The sequence below is a fragment of the Callospermophilus lateralis genome, chromosome 6 (assembly GCF_048772815.1).
Source record: "Callospermophilus lateralis isolate mCalLat2 chromosome 6, mCalLat2.hap1, whole genome shotgun sequence".
Taxonomy (NCBI): Eukaryota; Metazoa; Chordata; class Mammalia; order Rodentia; family Sciuridae; genus Callospermophilus; species Callospermophilus lateralis.
In genome coordinates, this window is record NC_135310.1 from 119,214,054 (window position 1) to 119,237,588 (window position 23,535).

The window sequence follows — 23,535 nt, forward strand, 5'->3', positions numbered from 1 at the left end:
GCCAACTTGGAAGGAGGGAGGACAGGTTTCTTTCCTATAGTTGAAAGTGGGAAAACTTCAAGTTATGATTTTTTTCCTGTTCCCAGCACCATGAATATCCAAACCTTTTGGTTCATTTGCAAATGAAAATTGGTTTACAATGTACACGCTAGAATCCTGTGGACTGCTCCGGCACACAGCCATAGACGCTTGTTTAGAGATGACAGAAAGAGGGTCCCTACAGGAAGAAGAGTAAGGAATAGAAGGAACTTCAGAATAGGCTCCTTCATTTAGGCTGGTCTGGGCAGCACGCAGGGAGAGCCACAGGGAGAGGAGCTGGTCACAGTGAAGAGCTCCAGGCCAGAAGGGGCAAGAAAAGGCCTCCAGTAAGACTGAGACAGAACAGCTGCTGGGAGAAGATCCCTCAAGACTGGTGGCCTTAAGGGACACAGCCCGTCCAACATTCCCTTGGCCTGTTCATGCAGGGGCACACAAGCACGCAAAGAGGGCAAGGAAATGATCCAAAAGGCAGGTGGAAAATGGCTGGCACAGCATCAAATGGTTAAAGAACAGTTTGTTTTTTTTGGTATCAGGGACCGAACCCAGGGGTACTTCACCACTGAGCCACATCCCCAGCCCCTTTTATTTTATATTTTGAGATAAGAGTCTTGCTAATTGCTTAGGGCTTCCCTAAGTCTCTGAGGCTGGCCTTGAACTTGTGATCTTCCTGTCTCAGCCTCCTAAATTGCTAGGATTATAAGCATGAGCCACCACACCCAGCAGATTTTATAATCATTAATGTTTTACAAACTTGTGATCCTTCTGTCTTAGCCTCCTGAGTCACTGGGAGAACAGCTTAAATAACAAGCCAACCAACCTTATGATAGAGCCATATAACAGAATACTAAGCCTTTTAGAATGAAGAACTGAATCCAGATCTTACTGAGGCTGTCATGGTAAGATATCTACAGTTGAGTGTGGTGGCACACACCTGAAATCTCAGTGTCCTCGGGAGGCTCACAAGTTTTCAAGGCCAGCCTGGGCAACTTAGTGAGATCCTGTCTCAAAATACAAAAGGACTAGGGATATAGTTCAGTAGTAAAATGCCCCTTGGTTCAATCCCCAGTACTGAAAAAACAAACAAAAAGTGATATCCACAATATGGAGAAAAGCAAATTATAAACCAGTAAATATATTAAGACCTCCAATTTGGATGTATATCAAATATCAACAGAGGTTAACTATGAGTAGAGGGGTGTGGGTTATTTCCCCTACTCTATCTACATTTAAAGCTTCCTTTATAAACAGCTTCTCAGTTTAACGTCCACTGTGCCTCAGGGATCAAGGCAATGCAGAGGGCTTTGACTGGAGTGGAGACCACGGACACCCGACTGGAACTCGGAGGCAGACAGCGTGTTAGGCTGAGCTCTTTTGAAGGCAAATTCTATTAACGCTTCATTATCAAAACTATAAGAGAAAATAAGAAGTGACACATTAGGAAATGTGTCACTGATGGCTATTCTTTCAGAGGGTTACCTTCACCAGGCCAACACTCAGAAGTCACCTCGTCTAGGGCAATTCGACAAGTGCAGCATTGCCAACGCTAAGGAGCATGACTCCCAAACTTACCAGCAAGGCACACTGTCCAACAAGAGGACATCCTCCCAAGCAGCCAGCCGAGTATTATGTAAAACACATTTGAAAAATTAATAAAGAGGGCTGCGGATTTCTAACATCTTTCTTCCTCTCAGAGAATTAGGTAGAAAGGCTCAGTAATTCCTCAAAAATCAACCGGGGGTGCCTAACTGACTTTCCCAGGCTGGGTAGGCTCTCTATCTCTGGGGTGGAGCAGAGTCTTGCACGAGGACCCTCAGCTGAAGGGCTTGAACTGCATCTCCTGCCTCCCAGTAACTGGTCACTCCTCCCTCAGGACCATACACAAAGAGTTCTGCCTTTCCTCAGGTCAGAGGCCACTCAGGCTTCCCTTCCCATTCTCTATAGCTCTAGGCACAATAATCATATTAATGCCTGCCACCCAGCCAACCCCTATGCATGCCAGGGACTTACACACATCTCTTATTGTTAAACGCTCTGAAACAGATCTGACTGCCTCTGTTTCACAAATAAGGATGACAGCTCTGAGGTTTGTGAGCCCATCCATGCACCAAAGGGAGCAGACAATGACACTGAGCGCTGAGCCCATCTTCACCCTGCTCTGCCTTCGAGGAGCCACCTGCCAGACTCACCGCAACTCCACCTACGCTGAGATCACAGCTGCCCGGCCCCTGGGCCTTGCTCTCCCTCCCCACGCCTTGGAATGAGGAGCTGAGCCGGGTCCAGTCTCCTCCAGAGCAACTTTCCCTATATACTGGACACTGAAGGTTGACAAAGAGGAAATCAGCAAGCACAGGATATGGCAAAGCAGCCTTTGGGTACTGGTCAGGGTTAGGGTGGGGCACAACTGTTAACCAAGGTCCTATCCTAGGAAAGGTTGCCAAAGTTCTGAGTTGAGGGCCAGTGACTTCATTTTAGATAGAGCCTCAAAAATCAAGTATCACACAGCTCAACGACAATGCAAGGGGCTGAGGATATAGCTCAGTGGTGGAGTGCTTACACAGCATGTGTGAAGACCTGGGTTCCATCCCAGCACTGCCAGCCCATCCCACCCCCAAAATTGAAGGGTTATGCACCAGGGGCCTTGATGCTTTTCATTATGCAGGCAAAGCTCAGTCTTCTAAATTCTTTTCTCGACTGCTGGGGGCTGAGGTTGTGGCTCAGCAGTAGAACGCTTGCAATCCTCAGCACCACATAAAAATAATAAATTAAAATAAATAAATAAAATAAAGGTATTACATCCAACTACAACTAACTAACTAAGTAACTAAGAAAGATCTCAACTGCCTTTAAGGTTTTTTTGTTTTTTGTTTGTTGTTTTTGTGGTGACGGGGTGCTAGGGATTGAGTTTGGGGGCACTCAACCACTGAGCCACACCCCCAGCCCTTTTTACTTTTTATTTTTGAGACAGGGTCTTGATAAGTTGTTTAGGGCCTTGTTAAGTTACTGAGGCTGGCCTTGAACTTGAGATCCTCCTGCCTCAGCCTCTTGAGTCACTGGGATTACAAGTGTGTACCACCATACCCAGCTACATGCCTCTAAGTTTTTTCAAATTTAAAGTATTTCAAAAAAAAAAAAAAAATAATAAAAAAATAAAGTATTTCAAGTCTTCTGGTGCTTTAGCCAGACTGTAGAACTGGCCCATTCCACTGAGACCTCCAGCAGTCCCTGGTTCACTGTACTACCCCTAACCTCTACCTGAAAAGGTAACATCAGCACGTGGACTTCCTCACATTGAAACACAAAGAAAACTGGTTCATGAGCCCAAACAGCTGACTTAAATTAGGCTGGGCTTGGCTTCCGTGATTTTGTTTCTTCTTAAGGAGGAAATGGTGGAGCCCAGCAGACTGCCTGGCAATGCTGTAGGTTAACCGGGCCTGAACATGCTGTAAAGAATTGCCCAGCACTCCTGCCTCTCAGAGTGAAGCCATAAAGAGGTAATTCATTAGACTGATAAAACTGCCTTCCAGCACATGAAGGACTCTGAGATGCAGCCCTGATAGCAAATCACCTACTCATCTCTTGGCCTCACGTTCAAGGCCCTTTCACGTCAGCTCTGAATCTCACTCTTTATCAGTATTTCTTATTCTCCCCTATACACACTCAGGACTGCAGAAACCAGAGGGCCTCAGATCTCCCAGCCCTGTGCTCTGCTTGTGTTCCCTCGACACCTGCCACGCTCTTGCCTCGTCCCATGACTTCACTCCGGTTTGAACCACAAGAATTAATTCTTTGATTCCACATCAAACTCTCCTTCTCTGTGGTCTTTCCTGAGGCTCCTCACCCTCCCCACCTCCCGTCTGAGTCCCCCACCACACACCTTCTTCTCTCTTCATCCCTCCTCATTTCAAAGCATACTGTGCCTGTCCCCATCCTGCCTTCAGCTGTCTTATTCTGTGGCTCCCTGAAAGTAGTAAGATCGTTTTAAAAAACATATTCCTACAAATACACATATTCTTATGTGTAATGTCCTAGGGGACACCCAGGATTGCCTCACACACAGTGTTTTTCCACTAGTGACCAGGCATCTGGTATAGGTTCACCAAGTCTTTGTTTACTAAGCAACGAAAACCATCTTTTGCACAGGATTCCTCTGTCTCTGACTAAACAGAGTCCTAAACTACATCTTATCTGGAGATAACAGTCTTGGAGGAATTGTCCCCACCCTGTTCCCACACTGGGAATGAGATTGGCTTTGGTTTACATAACTTTGCAGCTGTAACCCAAATAGAGTTGGGTAGGGCATCAAGTCTACAGAATGTTCAGATGGGGCTGTCAGCTGCCTGGCTCCCTCCTCTTGGAGGGCTAAATTCATCTCTTGAGATTGTTCTTGGGAGATAGACTGAGTCCACTTCAAAGGCAAAAAACTTGCCAGGGTAGCACGTTAACATTCCTGGCTGTTTACCAGTCTTTCACAAACACATTCTTCTGCCCAGTGAGACACGCCATAGGTCACTAAGAAATATCTGGGTACATATTTCCAACTATTCTGTAACATGGTTATGAAAAGCACCTAGGCCTCACACTGCATGGATTTTCTCCCCAACTGTCTTTCTGGGATTCCTGAACCACCAAGCCCTCTGCCTCACCGATATGGGAATGTGGGTCAGGCAGGATACTTCTACTGGGAGAGGCAGTAGATCTTCTGGGGAATCATCATGGAGGTTCCCAGGACGGAAAAGCCCCCTCAGATCCTTGCTCACAGTAGCTTCTACCCAAGCTCCCCTCCTGGTCCCTACCCCAGCTCCTCGCTAACCCTGGGTCTTTCCTCATCCTCCTGAGGGGCTCACAGGAAGTACTCCAGCTCTTTCTAAGCTTCTTCAGGGTGAGCATGATTCTTTCAGTGGGACTCCAAGTTTTTCCAAGCAGCGTGTCACTTCTAGGAACTCACACCACTCCCTGGGCCCCGCTCTGCTGGGGCCTCCACCCTCAAATTTAACCGTTCACGGACCTGTCCTCTGTGACCCAGGTTACACAGGGCTTGCTTCCCACCACAGTCAGGGACATGCTGGTCACTCGGTGAAGGAACCAAGGCAACCTGAGCCCAGGTCCTGGTCCCAGGGGTTGGCACATGGGGGAGCTGAGGTGGGCTGTGGCCAGCCCAGCCAACCCAGTTCTCTGTGACGTCACGTCGGTCTTACCTCATCCCACTCGGAGGCGAAGGAAGGCGACTTCTCCAGCCTCTTCTTCCCAATGCTACAGTTGGACAGAGACTCACTCCGGCTCCCCATCGTCGCGTCCTCGGTGGGTGAGCAGGTCAGGAGATCAGAGTCAGACTTGGACAAACTGCGGCTGAGTTTGAGCTCGGCTTTGGGTTTGCTGGTGGGAGGGGCTCGGCTTCTGGCCCCACTCCGGTCTCCTTCTTCCTCAGCACCACCAGGGTGCGGGGATGCCGTGCGAGTCCAAGTTTCGGGGTGCGACAGGCTGCTGGTGGGGGGCAGGCCCGCTGGGTAGCCTGCTCTCTTGCTCTGGTCCAGACCACAGGGCTGGGAGGCTTCTGGAGTGTGCACACCCGACTCCTCCAGCTGCATGCTGGCCTCGTGGCAGGCGCCCTGCTGGGGGGACCCGTCTGGATGGCTCTGGCCTGTGGTGGAGAGCAGCTGGAAAGGGTCCTGCCCCACCTCACACACCGGGGAGGAGCCGTGGAGGAGACCGGAGAACTGCTCGGGGACCTGCCCGTCCTGCCCCTCTGCAGAGTCCTGGCTCCGACTGCTGCTGCTCCGCCTGTGGTCTTGGAGTGGACGGAGAGAAATAAAAAATTAAACGTGGCAAAAATCAACAAAGTTCCAATGCAGCGAGCGTACAGCAGAGCAGAATTCAAAACCAGAGAGGAACAGAGAGAAGCTGGAGAGGGTGGGGAGGGGCGAGAGGGAGAGAAGAGGAGAGGGGAAGGAAGAAAACAGTTTCATATTGTTCTTCATGTTCGATTTGTACCCAAAGTCAGAGCATTTATGAAATTCCAAACACTGGCCTGATTAATGCTATCTGGCAGCCCTCCCTGTTGTTAGGGTGCTGTTAACATTAACGACCAGACCTTGCTATATAAGGCGAGGAGAAGTGCTAACCGTATCCTACAGAAAGGACACAAGTGAGGACAGAGCAAGTGACCGAGGAGCAAGAGGGAAAGGAGAGGGAGTGTGCGGCCAGGGCGCGAGCGCCAGCGCCAGCCAGCCAGCCAGCAAGAGCCTGCGAGACTCACTCCTGGAACATCTGATACATTTCCATAAAGGCCAAAGTGTTATTTACAGCCACCCGCCCTCCCTTCCTCTGGCAAGCAGCAACACAGAAAAAAAATGGAGGTCATGATCCACAACCTGCAACTTCTGGAATTCCTTAACTGAAAGTGCAAAACAAAACAGCAGAGAAATAACTGCTTCCTTCCTCAGAGGGGGCCATTCAGAGCTCCACGCCTCATCCTTCCTTCCTCAGGGAACACAGACTTTTCTTCTTTTAAAGAATATGCGTATCTCACTCCTGCCAAAGACTCCCAGCTGCTCATATTTGTTTAAGTTTAACCTTAGTTGATCCACTGAAAACGAAATGGTCTAATCCGTCAATGCCAGGAGACATTTGTAGTTCTCTGGAGACCTCCCCAACATCCCAGAAACCTGACACTACTAGCTCATAAGGCCAACTTCTACTGTACGCTCAAAAACTTCTGTCCTGAAGTAGCATAAATAATTGACCAAATTAGTGTCTAATATCAGCATCACCCCGGGACACCCAGGGGCTTTCCCTGCATGAACTCAGTCCATTGAAGACTTCCATCACATTGCCAGGGGACACACCACTGTCTCCTGCACTAAGTCACAATCCAGAGCTAATATTCAAGCTTATTTTCTCTGAGTGGCATCTACAGATGCACCAAATAATTCCCGAGTCTGTCCAAAGCTCCCAAGAACTATTCATAAGATCAGAGAATATAGAACCAAAGGGGTCCAGTGTGAGTATTTTTACAGATGAGGAATCTAAGGCCCACAGGCCTGCAGTGGTTTGTCCAAAGTGGTGGGAAAAAGAATCTGATGCAAGAGTAGGAGGATCTGGCTCTGGTCCTGGCTGTGCTTTCTCTTGCTGTGTGGCCTTGGCACTGGTGACTTCTTGCTGGGCTTCCATGTCTAAAAGAGCAGGTAGGACTGCAAGGTCCTTTAAAATCCTTTCAATGCTCTGACAGTGATGAGAATCTCAGTCTACCATGTGGCAAACTTCTCCCCCTGGGGCACTACAGAGCTGTGCCTGGGGGATTCGCCTGTTGCTGTCTGTGCAGCACCCACACTCCCCAACACATGTAGCTCAAGGCCCCTTCTGAAAAGAGAAGTCAGGTAAGCACCACGTTACAGACCTGATATTCTAAAATGTACATGCTGCTAGTGCCCTACAAGGCTGTTCTTAAGACCCAAACAGCCAGAACTCTCAAGGAGTCCACTGTCCCAAGGACTGAATTGGACATGGTTCCACTCACCCCACCCTCAGTCCCCACAGTCAGATCAGCTTTTGGCAAGTATGCAGAGGGGGCCGCCAATTAACTGCACTTATGGCCCTGATTACTAATTTACAGGAGCCCAGCTGTATGAACTTCGGTGTCTCCCTCCTCTGCACTTGACCATGTTAGAACTTTCACACCCCCCAACTCACCCATCTTACAACACAAGGGTCAGGTCCTGAGCAATGAACAGATTCTGACCTACTTGCAACACTTCTCTAGAAAAGAAGAAATGCTGAGTACCTGAATTCCATATGGCTTGACTGGGGCCCCAGGAAGCTATGACTTCATGGCTACGAATATCCTGCATAACAACTGGCAACCAGAATGAAGCTGCCCAGTGGTAGTGCATGCTGGGGCCACAGAGAGAATGACACACGATCTCACATGGTGGTTCAGGTCAACAGTCCCAGAAAGGCTGACAGGGGAGTCAACCAGGCTACAAAATCTGACACACAGTCTAATGACCAACTGTGTGTAGATCCTGGCCCGAGGTAAACGTCCTCTGCATGTTAATGCAAGACAGGACGGTGGTCACAGGAGCACAGGCCCCTCCACTGCATTGGCTTCCAGGTTCTCATTTAACAATCTGGGGGTGGGGAAGGCCCCAACAACAAAAAAGAAACACCCCAGCCCAGACTGGGAGTCTACTTGGCCGCACTGCTTGGGTGGACCTTGGAACCCAGGCCCCAGAGAATGTTCTGAGTGCCGCTGTGGGGGCTGACAATGAAGGCCCTGTCAAACAACCACTCATTCATGCCAGCCATCAATGAAGAAAGGGAGGCAGATGCCAAGAACTCAATACCAGATGTATGCCAGGGGGAAAAAGTGGGCAGAGAGAAGGAATGGAAACTTCTGGAGGAAGGAAATATGTGGAGAAGCATCTCTGAGGATTGTAGCCCCATTACAGAAACACAATCTATCCAATACCTCATGGACTGTAAGAAATCAAAGGATTCTGACAATCACACGGACTTACCCAGGCAATGCCCTAGGGTAGATACCTTGTATCTGAAAAGCTGTCAAGATCCAAGAACCCTAGAGTTGGGCACAGATGCCTAGGCCTGCTATCCCAACTACTCAGGAAGCTAAGACAGAAGGACTCAAGTTCAAGGCCAGCCAGGGCAATTTAGTGAGACCCTGCCTCAAAATAAATTTTAAAACAGGACTGAGGATGTAGGTCAGAGGTAGAGCATTTGCCTAATATACACAAGGCCCTGGGTTCAATCACAAGAACAGTACTGCAAAAAATAAATAAATAAATAAATAAATAAGGAGATTGTGGGTGTGCTTAGCATGCATGAGGCCCTGGGCTGATTCCCAGCTTCCTGCAGGGACAGGGGCATCTAAGAACCTGAGAATTTTAATAAGCTGGCATTCTCTTTCCCTAAAAACCTGCATATGTTTCTTGGCAATTCAATGGGTGGGAAAAGAACTGCTCAATGCTTTTTTTTCTTCTCCAAAGTCAGGATGACATAGGTCTTTAGGGTCAAGGGATGAATAATATGAGTACAAGTGAGCAGTCTTAAGCAAATTACTCAACATCTTTGTGCCCTAATATCATCACCTGTCATTTTGAGATCATAATGATACTTCATAGGACTGGTGCGAAAATTAAATTACATGTGTAAACCATTTAGAACCATGCCTGGTCCACGCCAAGACCTCAATAGATGTTGGCAGTTGTTACTACCCACCATACAGCATCCAGCACAACACACTCTGCTCATAGACGAGACCAAATACTTTTCTGTTTCTCACAGATGTGTCACAGGGATCCTCAATGGCATGGTAGATGAAAGTACTTGAAAGAGATAAAGCACATTATGAGAATCCATTAGGCTCATCATCCCTGCAACTCTCAACAGCAGAAGGAAAGGACAGAAGGTAAGATGAAGAGAAGGTTGAAGCCCCAGAACTGGTGTGATGACCATTCATTCTGATTACCTTAGGGCACACCCAGGGGGTATAAAGACACCAAGTCTGCCCCTGTGGGTTTCCTAACTGGAAGAGACTGGCATATTCAGAAACAATTAGAAGGGGAATTAACATATTCTAAGTAATGTGAAGACTAAATGCACAGTGAACAGAGGAAAGTTCGAATGGCCCTGAAGCTCAATGGTAGAGCACTTACTTATTAAAATGTAAGAGGCCCTGGGTGAAAGGAAGAAGGAGGAAGGAAGGAGACTGGAAGGAAAGTGGCATTACTGTAGGCCAGGCGGCTTCCCTGCCTGTGGCTTCTGTGCTGGACGTTGAAGAAGTGACCCTTGCCAGTTATGCCCCATCATCTTATGTGCAGGACACTTACACAAACTTAAATGGAGCAACTTTATAGGTGTCCTACAACCTTCATAGGTTTTGATAAGTGTCCTACATATAGGACAGTGGGAGCAACAAGGTGAAGAACAGACACACATCAGACAAGGCGGGGCCACATACCTTGTGGCGTGCAGGAGGAGCCTGCAGACCCAGGCCCTCCAGACCACCTACGGTGCTTCCAGCAGCTCCCCCTGCCCTCAGCCTTCCTCCCATCTGCGCTCCTAGAGAGAAACAAGGAAGCAATCCACAGAGAGGGAGGGCTGCTCCTTACTCTCCCTGGACACCAAGGCCAGTGGCTTCCCTGAATAGGCCGCTAGTGGAGCCAATTCCCAGCCCCCCAACTTCCCATCTTTACCCATTCTTGTGCTGGCTTTCCTTTTACCCTGAGAGCTGCTGAAGCAAGAGGTCTTCTGTGCTGCATTTTAATAACTGTGATGGTCCATGCAGATCACACAGGCTGGTGAATAAATAACATTTTAACATTTGCACATTTTCAGTCACCTCTGCCTATTTAAATTAGGGATGAAAAATGCAGCTCATGAGAGGAGCTGCTAACTCCAATCACTCCTCAGACCCAGAGGAGAGAACTGGGCAACCAGTCTTGCAGACTGTTCTGCCTCCTTTGGTCCATGAGGACTGGAACCCTCCAACTGCCGAGTCACTGTGGTGAGCATCTGAAACTCTATGGTTTGCTGGCTATGGTGGTACAAGCCAGTAATCCTAGAGAGTTGGGAGGCTGAGGCAGGAGAATCAAAAGCTTGAGGCCAGCCTAAGCAACTTAGTGAGACCCTATCTCAAAATTTTAAAAGGGCCAGGCCCAATGCTGTGGTACATACCTGTAATCCCGGCAATGCAGGAGGCTAAGGCAGGAGGACTGCGAGTTTGACCAGCCTCAGCAACTTAGCAAGACCCTGTCTCAAACTAAAAAATATGAATTACAAAAAAGGAGGCTGGGTTGTAGCTCAGTGGTAGAGTGCTTGCCTAGCACACGTGAGACACTGGGTTCGATCCTCAGCACCACATAAAAAATAAATAAAGGTATTGTGTCGATCTACAACTAAATAAATAAATAAATAAGGGCTGAGGATGTGGCCCAGTGGTAAGTACCCCAGGATTCGCTCCCCAGATCCACAGGAAAAAGAAAATCAAGAAACCATGTGGGCCTAGTAGAACTCCTAAGCACAGGGCTGCTTTTTGAGGGTTACCGAAGGAAGGCACTGACTAGGTTATGCAGACAACTGCTGAAAACGACGGCCTGATAACCAGATGACCACTCTGGTCCATGGTGATCTGAGACACGGAACAAGAGCTGGACTGAGATTCAAGGGGCCCAAGTTGTTGTCCTCCTAGAACTTTTCCTCTGGGTCTCTTTTAAAACATGAGTGGCTGGGATGCATTACCTGGGGCTTTGAGACTTAGTATGGTGTGAACCTGTCAACAGACGACCTCCTCTCTGGTCCCCTACAGATCTATAATGGTGGCAGTGTGAACTGCAGCAGGGCTGCACCTCACGGTTTGAAGCACAGGCTTTGGATTCAGTCAGACAAGGCCCACACACTCCACCCTAACATCTTACTAATCTAGCACACGGGGACAAAAACCAGCCCCTACCCTGAAGATTTATCCTGAGACACAGAATGACATAACTTGTATAAATCAACTCAGCATGGTGGCTGGCCCCCAGAGAGCATTCAGTAAGTGGTAGCTGCCACCGCTATCATCATTTGTTCATTTACAGCCATTTCCAAACCACTCTTCATGCTAACACTGTACACAGAGGTTGGCTTCCTTTTCCCTGACTCTGGATACTGGTTTCTGTTCAATTTCAGCAAAGGTCCGGTGGTCTTGCAAGTTTGGTTCAGGGTGACATACAATGGCATGGTAGAGAACCTCCGGGATATACCATCTCTACTCATGTCATTCATATGGCTCCACACTGACTGGGTTCTGACTACCTCATGAGCTAAGAGTTCCCCATTTCCTTAAACTCTTCCTTTAGAGTCTACTCACTACCAGTCATTGGCCTCTGGCCCTCAAACTTCAATCTCCTTCAATATGCCAGCTCTGCCTATCAGGTTCCAACCAGCCACATATCTAATCCTGTCCAACTTAACGGCACATTTGCTGTCTTTGTCCCCCTTGATCTCCAACCACTTCCAGCACTGGGTATTCAGAGCCATCTGCTTTCTCTTCTGCAGTTGCTGGAATGTTGAGCCCTGCTAAATACTCAAGAAGCAACTGACTGAGTCCTCTACCAATTCACTGAATTCAGCTGGCTTTCAGCAGCCACCACTTATTAAGTACCAGTCATTCTGTGCCAGACACTGTGCTAGGTAATTTTAATTCTTAAAAACCATGAAGATTTAGTATTCCTTCTTTACTCCTAGCAACCGAGGCCTAGAGGTGAAATGACTCCCTTGAGGTCACTAGCCGATTTGAGGGAGAAAGAGTTCAAATGCAAGCCTGACTATAGGGCCCACATCCTTTGATTCATTTCTTAAAAACTGAGACCACCATCAGATTGATTCCTCATCTCTCTTGCTCTTTCAAACCATCACCTTTATCCATGGCACTTGTACTCTTAGAGGATAATCACATCCATTCCTAAGAAGAGTCAGACAAGACAAACTCCCTTAGCTCTTTTCAATACCATGTCAACATTTGGTGGTGATTTCACCTCCTCCCATTTGCTTCATGTGAGATGTGCCAAGTGCTTTTTCTAGTCATCATCCTTCTAGCTCTTTCTACATAAATGGATACTGTTTCTGGTGCTCCCGGTACCCACTTCCCTTCTTCCTTGATGATGGGATTTTAATTAATTAATTTAATTTTGGTACTTTAATACCAGGGGCATTTTACCACTGAGTCACATCTCCAGCCCTTTAATTTTTTTTTTTTTTTAAATTGAGACAGGGTCTTGCTAAATTGCTTAGGGTCTTGTCAACTGCTGAGGCTGGCCTCAACCTCTTGATCCTCCTGCACCCCAGCATCCAGAGTTGCTGGGATTACATGGGTGCACCACCATGCCTGGCGATTATGGGATATTTAAAAAGCCTCCCAGCCACTTAGAATAAAGACTACATTTCCTATCTCCTAGGTACAGCCACATGACCAAGTCTTGCCAATGGGTGACAGAGGTACAGGTAACTCTGGGACCCCAGGACAACAGGAGCCTGGTGCTGGACTTCCGTCTTCTCTCAGCTGCAGTTACCTTGGTGGCTTGTCATTGGCTGGTCACACTCAGCCTTGGCCTCTGATGGCTGTCCTAGCTATCTTCCTGTCTTTCTTTCCTTTTGCACTTCTAAGTTGGATCTGTGATTTCTAATCTTAATGTCTCTCTTAAACATCAGACCCTCATTTTCAAGGGTTTATGGAGTATTTTACTCAAATGTTCTCCTGGTATCTAAAATACCTTAAACTTTAAAACCGATTTACCGTCTTCCCTCATATACACCCTGCCCTCGATTCCCTACTGCCAGTGACTATGGTATTTTCTCAGTTGTAGGCTTAAACCTCAGCACATCCTCAATACCCTCCCCTCGTCCTTCCACATCTGGTTGTGATCCTTTAATTCCTCCCTAATACTTCCCTCATCCCCACATCCCCACCCTCCTTCCCGAACTTCCCGCGACCCTCTAGTCTGGGCTCTGTTTACCTTCAGGAGACTCCTCGAGGTCTCCTTAGGGCATACCTGCCTCCAGCCTCCCCTAATCTCTCACAATTATACCTTCTTAAAGTCTGGCTCCTCTCTGGTCACCCCTTCAAGACACTTCAACAGGACTGCACTGTCTCTGGGATAAAGACTGACATTTGAGATGTCTGTGACAAGTTTCCCTGGTTCCAGTCAGACCGGATCAGCAGCCCTCCTCACATGCTCTCTGTCTTCTCAGCACCTCACTGCTGTGTGCCCCTCCCTGGGTTTGAGAGCTCCCTCCCTCCTCCTTGCTTCTGCCTATCAGGATTAATTCTCTATTTTAGGATGTAGCTCAAATGCCACTTTCTCAGTGAAGTCATTTCTGATCTCTTACACTGACATAACTTATCCCTCTTTTGAATAGCAAAATTACTTTGAACCCAGAGGCGCTTTACCACCGGGCTATACCCCCAGCCTTTCTATATTTTGAAACAGAGCCTCACTAAGTTGCTGAGGCTGGCTTTGAACTTGTGATCCTCTGGTCTGAGCATCCTGAGTCACTGGGATCACAGGCGTGCGTCACCATATCCAGCTCTTTCTCACGTACACATGCTCATAAATGGTTGTTATAACTTGTGATGGAAGAAAATGCAGACACATAGTTTACAAGGGTTGGGCTTGTTCTACAATGGAAAGAAAAGTGAACTATTCCAACTCAGAAATATAAGTTGGTAAAAGGAAGATAACTATACAGAAAGCTTTTGGTAAGAGCACCCCTTACCAAAGAAGGTGAGGGAAGAAGCTGCTGATCACAGGCTTAATCATTAAACTGTCTTGTTTACACGTTTTGCCTTTGGAAAAAGCATCCAAACTTACTCAACCTTGGCATGAAAAGCTAGCCTGGACTTTAACTGAGGTACCTATTTTGTCCTCTTGCTGCATCCCACTAAACCAACCAGCAGATGGAAGCATGCCTGAGAAAACTCGATCCTGAGCAGGCGAAAAAGCTACAATTTCCACTCAAGGGTTCCCTGAAGACTCAGGAACTGGCAGAGCAGTGGACAGACATGGGAGTAGGAAAAGCTAAGGTACCCGTTTCCTCCCCTGTGAAAGGGTTAAAGTCTTCATACTCATGCACAAAGTGCACAGAGGGAAGAAACGTACAGCTCTCAGGCACACTGACTTCCCTGGACCCCAACAACCTCGGAAGTGTGAATGTGCTGTGCTAGAGATGGCCTCAGTGTCTCCAGCCCTCAGCCAAGCAGACACCTTACACAGCGGTCGCGGAAACAACACCAGAGAGAACAGAAGGACTTTAGGCCTCTTGGCTACTTTCCCATCTGCCATCAAACATGGAAAGTTGTCCACTGTTTCTCTGAGTGGTAATATGCTCAGAATGTCCAGTGACCAGAGTCAAATATTAAAAGAAACAAATAACTACATTGCACAAAATGGAAAACACTGTTCTCAGTTATGCTAGCCCTGAGTAATGAGTTGGGAAGACTTTTCCAAATTTGAAATAATTTAAATCACCAGGGAGGAAGATTCACTAGGATAAAACCATGACAAAACCACGGGGTGTAGTGCCATTTTGGGGGAGATGGGCTTTCAATTTGATGGATCCATCCGAAGTCTTCTACTGCTACCAGTTTTTGTCCCTTCTACAAGGCAAAAATGGCATTTATGGGTAGAAAGACCTTCCACTGTGTAGGACTCTCTTGCATTGCACAGGATGCTGGCTTTCCTCATTCCCACTAGGCACTAGGTGCCAGCAGCAACTCAAATTCTAAATGCTCCCTGGGGGTTGGTAGCAACTCTTACTTACTACACTAAAGGTGTTCCTATAAATTCTCTTATTATTAACTTTTACAATCTCTTAATTTGTGGTCAAATATTCTCTACATCATTCCTATATGTTGCATTCCCACCCCCATCAGAATTATCACAGATCTTTAAAGAAACAAACAAGTTTTCATTTGAATGAAACACTTTTTGGCTTCTTTATACCATTAGTCCTTTCTATTTTCTTTAACAGAAGTAGAGATTGTACACCATCAAGTTTGTGAAGTATACTATCCACTTTTCTCTTTATTCTCCTCTGCTTTCTTTTGGTGATGTTTTATTATTATTTATTTTCACACATAAACTCAAGAATATACACTTTCCTCTGAGTACTACTTTGGCCAAACATTATAGGTATGAAATGTTTCTACTATAATTAATTTCTATGTAAAAGAAAGAAAAAAGGCAACTCACACACTGAATAAACAACAAAATGCACAGCTTCATGAGTTAGGCAGATGCAAATTCTACGCAACACCTAAACAAAAACTCATATGTCTAAAACATTCAAGAGTGATACTATGCCGAGTCAGGCAGGCTTGCGGCAGAATGTGCTCCATTCAGGAAGACTGAGTTGGCTCCACCAACTAAACCAAGACATGCACTGACCAGCTAATTCTACTCTCAGATTCTTTTGAAGAAATACTCTGATAAGAATATGAGGGGCCAGGGCTGCAACTCAGTGGTTGAGTGCTTGCCTGGCATGTGTGAGGCGCTGGGTTCTGTCCTCAGCACTGCATATAAAGAAAGATATATATGTATAAAGCTACATATACAGAATGTCCACAGCAACATAGTTTACAACAGGGAAATAGTGGAGATAGCTTAAGTAAACATTTACCAACTGAAGAATAAGAAAAGAAAAAATGAGTTATGGGATATTTAGTGGCTATTAAGAATAAGATAGATTTTAAGACCCAAGACAAAATTCTATCCACGGACAAAGGAAATACAAAAAACAAATCCACAAAATAACTTGTGAAATAGGATCCCATTTTAGATTAAATACAAACAAAATAACCTCTCACAGTCGCTTCTGTATAAAGACAGCACGTGGCCCTGAAGCACACACTACAGACTGGCCACTGCTGGCAACTGTGTGGACAGAGGTGAGAAGGCCTTTGCCATTTTATTTTTATTCACTTCTGTATTGTTCAAAATATTTTTTTCCTTCTCAGTGAGTGCATACTAATGTGATTTTAAAATGTAATTAAAAAAAAAAATCCTCCCACCTGACCCTCACTTCTAATTTCTTGAATAAATACTGAGGGGCTAGAAGCTCTGGTGGTCTCCATAACACAGTCTTTGGAAAGCTCACCAATTAGTTCATAAAAGCTGCATGAGACAATGACCTTAGTGGAAAAACAAAATGATTAGCATGACTGCTCCCCTTTACCAACCCTGGCGGGTGCCCCTCCCAGCCAAGCTACTCCTGCCAAGTTGATGAGACAGGAGGTGCTTCTGAGACACTGGCAAGCCCGTTTTCATATTTAATGTCTCTACCCCTTCTTCTGAAAGCCCCCTGGTGACCCACACAGCCAGCCCAGAGCGGGTGCGCCTCATCCTACAGTTCAATTCAATCTGCTTCCCGCACCTCCTGCTCAAGCAGCCCAGGGCCAGAGCTAGAGGCAGCTGAGAGCAAAGGAGGAACTGATGGCAGGCAGCAAGCCCTCTTCCTCTTCCACTGTTCTCTCCCTCACCTGGAGAATTCCTGAACTGGGGACAGAAAATCCCCACCAGGACGTGTGACAGCCATGGGAAGCTGTCTAACTTCCCCTTCTTTCCTTCCAAGTGTTGAGCTAGCTATTTGCTGGGTGTCCTGGTGAAGCCTGTGAAAGACAGAAAGATTTGGAATCTTCTTCCCCAACGATGCTGAAGAATCTTCCCTCACAGAGAACCATTTTCAAATTAAATTAAGTGCCTATTCTGTGAGGGTTGATTTCAGTATGATTTGTTTTTAAGTACCTAGAGAAGCCACCAGTACACTACTCCATCCTCTTTGAATGTTTTAGATAAAAACGTGCCAACTTATTTGGATGACTTCATACAGTTAAGATGGCAGCTCCTCAGGCCGGGGTTGTGGCTCAGCGGTGGAGTGCTCACCCAGCATGTGTGAGGCCCTGGGTCCGATCCTCAGCACCACATAAAAATAAAATAAAGATACTGTGTCCAACTACAACTAAAAAATACATATTAAAAAAGAGATGGCAGCTCATCACAAGCTGTGACACAGATTCTATACAATCCCAATCAAAATCCCAGTAGGACTTTTTGTACAAATCAACAAGTTAATTCTAATTTTGTATGGAGAGACAAAAGATCCAGAATATCTAAAATAATTCTAAAAAAGAATAATGAAACTTCAAAGGCAATTCAATGGAGTGCTGAAATAAGTGAATATATGCAAAAATTATCTTAAAGTGGACCATAGACTTAAATGTAGAACTTCAAGTTAGAAAATTTCTATTAAAAAAAACATAGGAAAAATATATTGACCTTATCCACTTTTCTAAAAAGATAAATTACAAGGGCATGGTGGCAACACCTGTAATCCCAGCTACTCAGGAGGCTAAGGCAGGAGGATCACAAGTTTGAGGCCAGCCTGGACAACTCAGTGGGAGCGTACCTCAAAATAAAACAAAATAGGCCAGGAATGCAGTTCAGTGGTAGAGTGTTTATCTAGCATGTTTGAGGCCTTGGGTTCGATCCCACACACTGCAAACTAATAAAAAATGCATAAACAAACTTTTTCAAATTAAGAATCTCTGTTCTTTAAAGTACATTGTCAAGACAAAGTCACATTAAAGACACATTAAAGAACTTGTGTCCAAAATATATGAAGAACTCACAACTCAATAAGAAAAGAAACAATCTGATTTTAAAAAATAAACAACATTGGGCTGGGGATGTGGCTCAAGCGGTAGCACGCTTGCCTGGCATGCGTGTGGCCCAGGTTCGATCCTCAGCACCACATTCAAACAAAAATGTTGTGTCCACCGAAAGCTAAAAAAAATAAATAAAAATAAATATTAAAAAATTCTCTCTCTCTCTCTAAAAAAAAAATAAACAACAGATATTTCATTAAGTGGTGAATAATCCCATTAACAGACTCTCAATTAGAGAAATGCAAATTAAACCCATATTCTAAATTTTAGAATGACTAAAAATTTTAAAATCTCATAATATTAAGTGCTAGGGAGGACACATGTCCACTGGAACTCTCACACACTGCTGACAGAATGCAGAATGGTACAACCACTCTGGAAGATGGTTTGGTGGTTTCTTTCCAAAGTTAATGATATACATATACATATCTATATTTACAATATTTACTAGGATCCAACAATTCTACTTCTATGCATTTATCCAAGTGAAATGAAAACTTAGGCTTATACAAAAATTCGTGTGCAAATGTTTATAGCAGTTTTATTTGTAACTGTCAAAAGCTCTAAATGACCCAAATGTCCCTCAGCTGTGGTACACCTATACAACAGAATAGAACTCAACAATGAAAAGGAACACATTTCTTTTCTTTCTTTCTTTCTTTTTTTTTTTTTAATATTTTATTTACGTTTTAGTTTTCGGCAGACACAACATCTTTGTATGTGGTTCTGAGGATCGAACCTGGGCTGCACCCATGCCAGAAGAGTGCGCTACCGCTTGAGCCACATCCCCAGCCCCATGAACACATTTCTGATATACGTGACAACACATGTATCTCAAATGTATTATGCTAAGCGAAAGGGTACATACTGACCGAATCCATTTATATAACACTCTGAAAAAGGCAAACCTGTTAGGACAGACATCAGGCAAAGGTTGCCAAGGCTAAGAGAAGCTGACTGTAGAGAGACACGGGGAAATTTTTTTTGTGTGATCAAACTGTTCTGTATTTTGATTCTGGAGACAGTTATACAACTCTATTTTTCAAAACTAACAGAAGTGTAAACAAAATGAATGAACTTTATGTATCTAAATTATGACCCATTTTAAAAGCTCCAAATGGAAACCATAAAATACAAAACAGAGATTGCTATGGAAATGACCACAAAATAGTGTCTACATGCCAGAAGAGAAAAATTTCTAAATAGGGCCATTAAAAAGAAGGTCTGCAATGTCACACACATATGCATATCTTCTCTTTGCCATCCCATACCCTTTGAAAGGTCTAGCAGAGGGGATTTCAAAGGAAACCACCTTATCCCCCACTCTGATCAGAACCCTGGGGGCAGGGGGTCTCAGAGCTGAAAAGAGTCATTACTAATACCCACAAAGGACTTAGAACCTGCAAGCCAAGGGGACCTGGGAAAGACCCCGGGCCTTCCTTCAAAATGCAGTGGGAACTGTACCGCCCCTCTGCTCTGTCCTTGAGAGGACCAGGTTGACAGGAGACTCCAGCCACACTCACCTCTGTCGGGCCTGCACTTACATTGACAGGCTGATGTCAGTCCTGCAGCACTCGCTCCCTCACACAGGAAACTGAATTTTGCAGAGGCAAAGAAAGTAGGCCAAGGCGACAGAGTACTCTAGTTCAGTGGCAGCCAATCACGGGCCCCTCCCTAGGAGTGTCTCGCTCTGAGGTCAGGACTCAAAGGCAGAGTCTGTGCCTTCAGCCTGAACCCAAAGGGACCGACCTGTTGGGCGTGTTTTCCACGCAAGGCCGTGAGGGTTGAGGACTGAGGCTCCAGATCCACCTTTGCCGTGATGCTGGCAGGCCCTCTCCTTGCCGATACCACGTGGGCGACCTAACCTCCTCTGGCTACATGTGCAGAGGATGACAAATCCAACTGGATATGGAGTTCAGAGGTGGAAAATGAAAAACTGTGATGCGCCCACCACCCCAGGCTGCCACAAAACCCAAGTGCCCCAACCCAACCAATGACAAAGCGACAGGGTCTTCCCCTTGCACCCAAGATCATAAACTTGTAAAACTCTTTTGGAACTGGGGCTGCCATGGAGGGGTCAGGGCGACGGGGGGTGTACCTTTTACTTTTCCATCCACTGACACCAGCTTCTTTGTCTCTGCTGTTAATAGCAGCTCATAAGGGTGCTCGTCCTCTTCCTGGGCTGCACTCCCCTGAATCCTGGGTCTCGTGGCCAGGACCTGAGAGGGAGAAAGAGCTGGTACTCCTTGTACACAAGGCCAATACCAAGACAGGTGGTGTGGGACAAATTTTAGATTACTGCTGTCTTTGCATCGAAGGATCATGGAGAAGAGGAAGAGAAGCTGAATGATTCAAGTGTCGCATGAAACCCTGACTGGTTTTCTGGTTATACACCTACTAGAGCTTGTCCCCCAGAGTCGTGTGCTGGAAGCTTGGTCTCCTGTATGGTGGTAATGGGAGGCGCTGGAGCCTTTAAGAGGCGGAGCAGAATGGGAGGTGTCAGGCTTTGGAGGCCCCACTCACGATGAGGGAATGAATTAATGCTGCTCTCAGGTTTTGAGTTCTTCTGGGCCTAAATCAGCAGCACAATGTTGTGCTACCAAATTAGTTGTGACAATGTGAGCATGGCACCTCCCCAAGCTCTTGCTTCTGAAGGCACTGTTCTCTGCTCTTGCAGTTATTCCCACTATGTGATGCATCTGCTGTGTTGTGACACAGCCAAAAGGTCCTAACCAGAAGCTGAACAGGTGGGGCTGCCTGTCTTGGTCTTTTTGCCTCCAAAACTACGAGCTAAATAAACCTCCTTTCTTTATAAAGTACCTAGCCTCGTGTGTTTTGTTACAGCATTATACAACAGACTAGTTTACACTTTACCTCAAATCTCAGTGGACTCTGATTGGAACACTCCCCTTTCCTTATCTCACTCTATCCTTCAAAAAAAATGACAAAAGTCAACACCTTTCCTTCCCTTGCCTCTGCATCTCTCAATGTTCCACATAATCTTTACTGTGCTGCTTCATGAAGACCATCTCTGTCCATCTTTCTTTCCTAATATGTACCATGCTAACCAAAGGCTAGAGTCCTTTCCACTCTCTCATGAGGAAACAAAAGTGACTTCCATGCCTGACATTTACTAAAACAAGGTCAGAAAGTCTGTTTTTGTGAGTCTTTCTTCACAGATCCTGGGGATGGTAGGAAAGGATTTCCCTAGAGCTGGCTTCCTACGATATTTACAACTTTTTTAGATAACTCCCACCAATCCCTGCTCTGAAGGATCAAGTGGTTAGAAGTCTGAATTTCCACGAGGTAAAAGCAGCTCTGCATACTGAGAAGGCCCAGATACAGGCAGTTCGTGTCTCTGATGAAATAACTGGATCAGAGCTGGCTTCTAATTCTACCCCTGCCCACTTGAGACTTCAGTCAGCTGAGGGCTTGGTAGCCACAGATAGTCATGATACCAGAGTAGCCAAGCCTCCCTTGAATAAAGCCAGGGAAACCATCACTGGTCCTCGTGTGGCAGTGCGAAAGGGAATGGAGACCCTCACTTTAAGTCTACTCATCTGTCCTAAGGTGTCAATGTGCCTCACAGGCAAATTAAGAATAACCACACACTAGCTATTAGAATAGCAAACCAAAGCACAAAATCTCTTCCTGAGCAGGGCTAGGGTAAATAATGTATTATGAATAAGGTAGAGATGGGGGATTTCCAATTGAACCTAAAATAATGACACCCACAAACATGATTCCTTAGCACCCAGGAACCTCTGACCCTGACGCTTCCCACACCCCACTGGAAGTGCACCAGGTTTGTGATCCACCAGGGTTCTGCTTCTTTGAGGCAAACTGCTCGCTCTATTACAGCCTAACAAGATGATTAGTATCTCAGATGAAATGAGAAGCTGCTGCTCCTGTTTGTATCGAGGCTGCCACTCGAAAGGCAGAATGATAGTCTTTCTCCAAAATTCTGCTAAGCTCAGCAGGAACCTCCATAAGACACCTGGAAGCTAAAAGCCATTTCATTGCAATGAGCCATTTGCCTGCATTACTTATTCCATGCTTCTTCACAGGAACACAACAAGGGAACAGAGAGGGACCACCAAGCACTTCACACGGTGTCAACTCAACAGCACAGACTTTCCAGCTGGGGGTAGGCTCTGCAGGTGGACACTCCCACAGCAGAGCCCTGGCAACCTGACTCCCTGTGAGTTCCACACACAGAGCCCAGGTGGGCTTCCCAGAGAGGAAGCTGACAGCCGGGATGCCTGGCTTGTACCATCTTTTCCTCTCAAACAGGACAAGATCAATGTCTCCAGAAAACAAAGGCTGCTGGACCGCTTTCATTCTGTGCCTGGCTCTTATGCAGGACAATGGAAAGCAAAGACCACAAAGGTCAGAGGTGGAAGGGAGCTAACTGTCACAGTCACAGCCAGAGCACCTTTCCAGCCCTTTTATTTATAGATGACAAACCTGTCCCAGAGAGGCCCCAGGACTTGCCCAGGGTTACAGAGAGAGCTCACAGCAAGAGCCATGGACATAAAATTCAGTTCCCCTAATTCTGGATCAGACCGGCCTCATTTTCTCTGCTTTCATTTTTTCTCCATCCAATTTGGAACGCTCTCCTTCCTTCAGCTGTCTAATGAGAGTCCCCTGCTCATACCCAGATAATAAAGGATGGTGTTCTTTTCCTCTTGGTGTGGGCCCTACCAGCCAGGGGATTAAAATCTCACAGTAAAGCAATAAATTGCTTTCTTCGAGCCATCCTAGTTCCCACTAAGAAGCCCGGTGTCCTCGTGAATATGGCAATAACTGACTGTCGACAGAAAGGGTTCTGCTCTTTATTAAATTACTTCTTAATCTTTTTTTCCCCTTTTCCTCCAAGGTTGGCAATAAATCAAAGTTGAAAATATATATATTTTCTTCTCTGTGGAAAGCAACACTGCTGCTGCAGAGAGAAGTTACAAGCAGCCACCAACGAACTGTGATCAGTGGAATGTCCATTTGGGGTGTGGGTGGCTTTCTGAAAAGAGATACCATAGCAGCTGCAGCCCCCAGGAAAGCTTAACACATCTGAGCACAGAGAAGACCACAGTGAGTCCGAACAGCTGGCAGCCCCTTCTGTGGGGCAGAAGCGTCCATCAGGGTGTGCGTGTGCATGTGCTCTGAACTCGTCAAAGCAGGTTCTGCGATCAGGCATTGCTGTGCTAACCTCTCCTAGAGCCGGGTGTCCTCCAGCTTCCCTTACAAGCTTCTATGGGTCATCTCATGACGACAATCCTCAGGGA

At 46.1% G+C, this 23,535-nt stretch overlaps 1 protein-coding gene across 11 annotated transcripts in view; it reads right to left on the reverse strand.

Annotated features, from left to right (window-relative positions):
* The window catches only part of Anks1a (ankyrin repeat and sterile alpha motif domain containing 1A), a 182,306-nt gene that overhangs the window by 60,849 nt on the left and 97,922 nt on the right, over nucleotides 1-23,535 (reverse strand). For all 11 annotated transcript variants that reach the window (XM_076858864.1, XM_076858870.1, XM_076858861.1 and 8 more), the window contains 2 exons: nucleotides 20,352-20,472; nucleotides 5,235-5,824 (listed from right to left, as the gene is read on the reverse strand). In XM_076858864.1, the coding sequence (XP_076714979.1) occupies nucleotides 5,235-5,824; nucleotides 20,352-20,472 (711 nt within the window). The remainder of the gene's footprint in view (nucleotides 1-5,234; nucleotides 5,825-20,351; nucleotides 20,473-23,535) is intronic.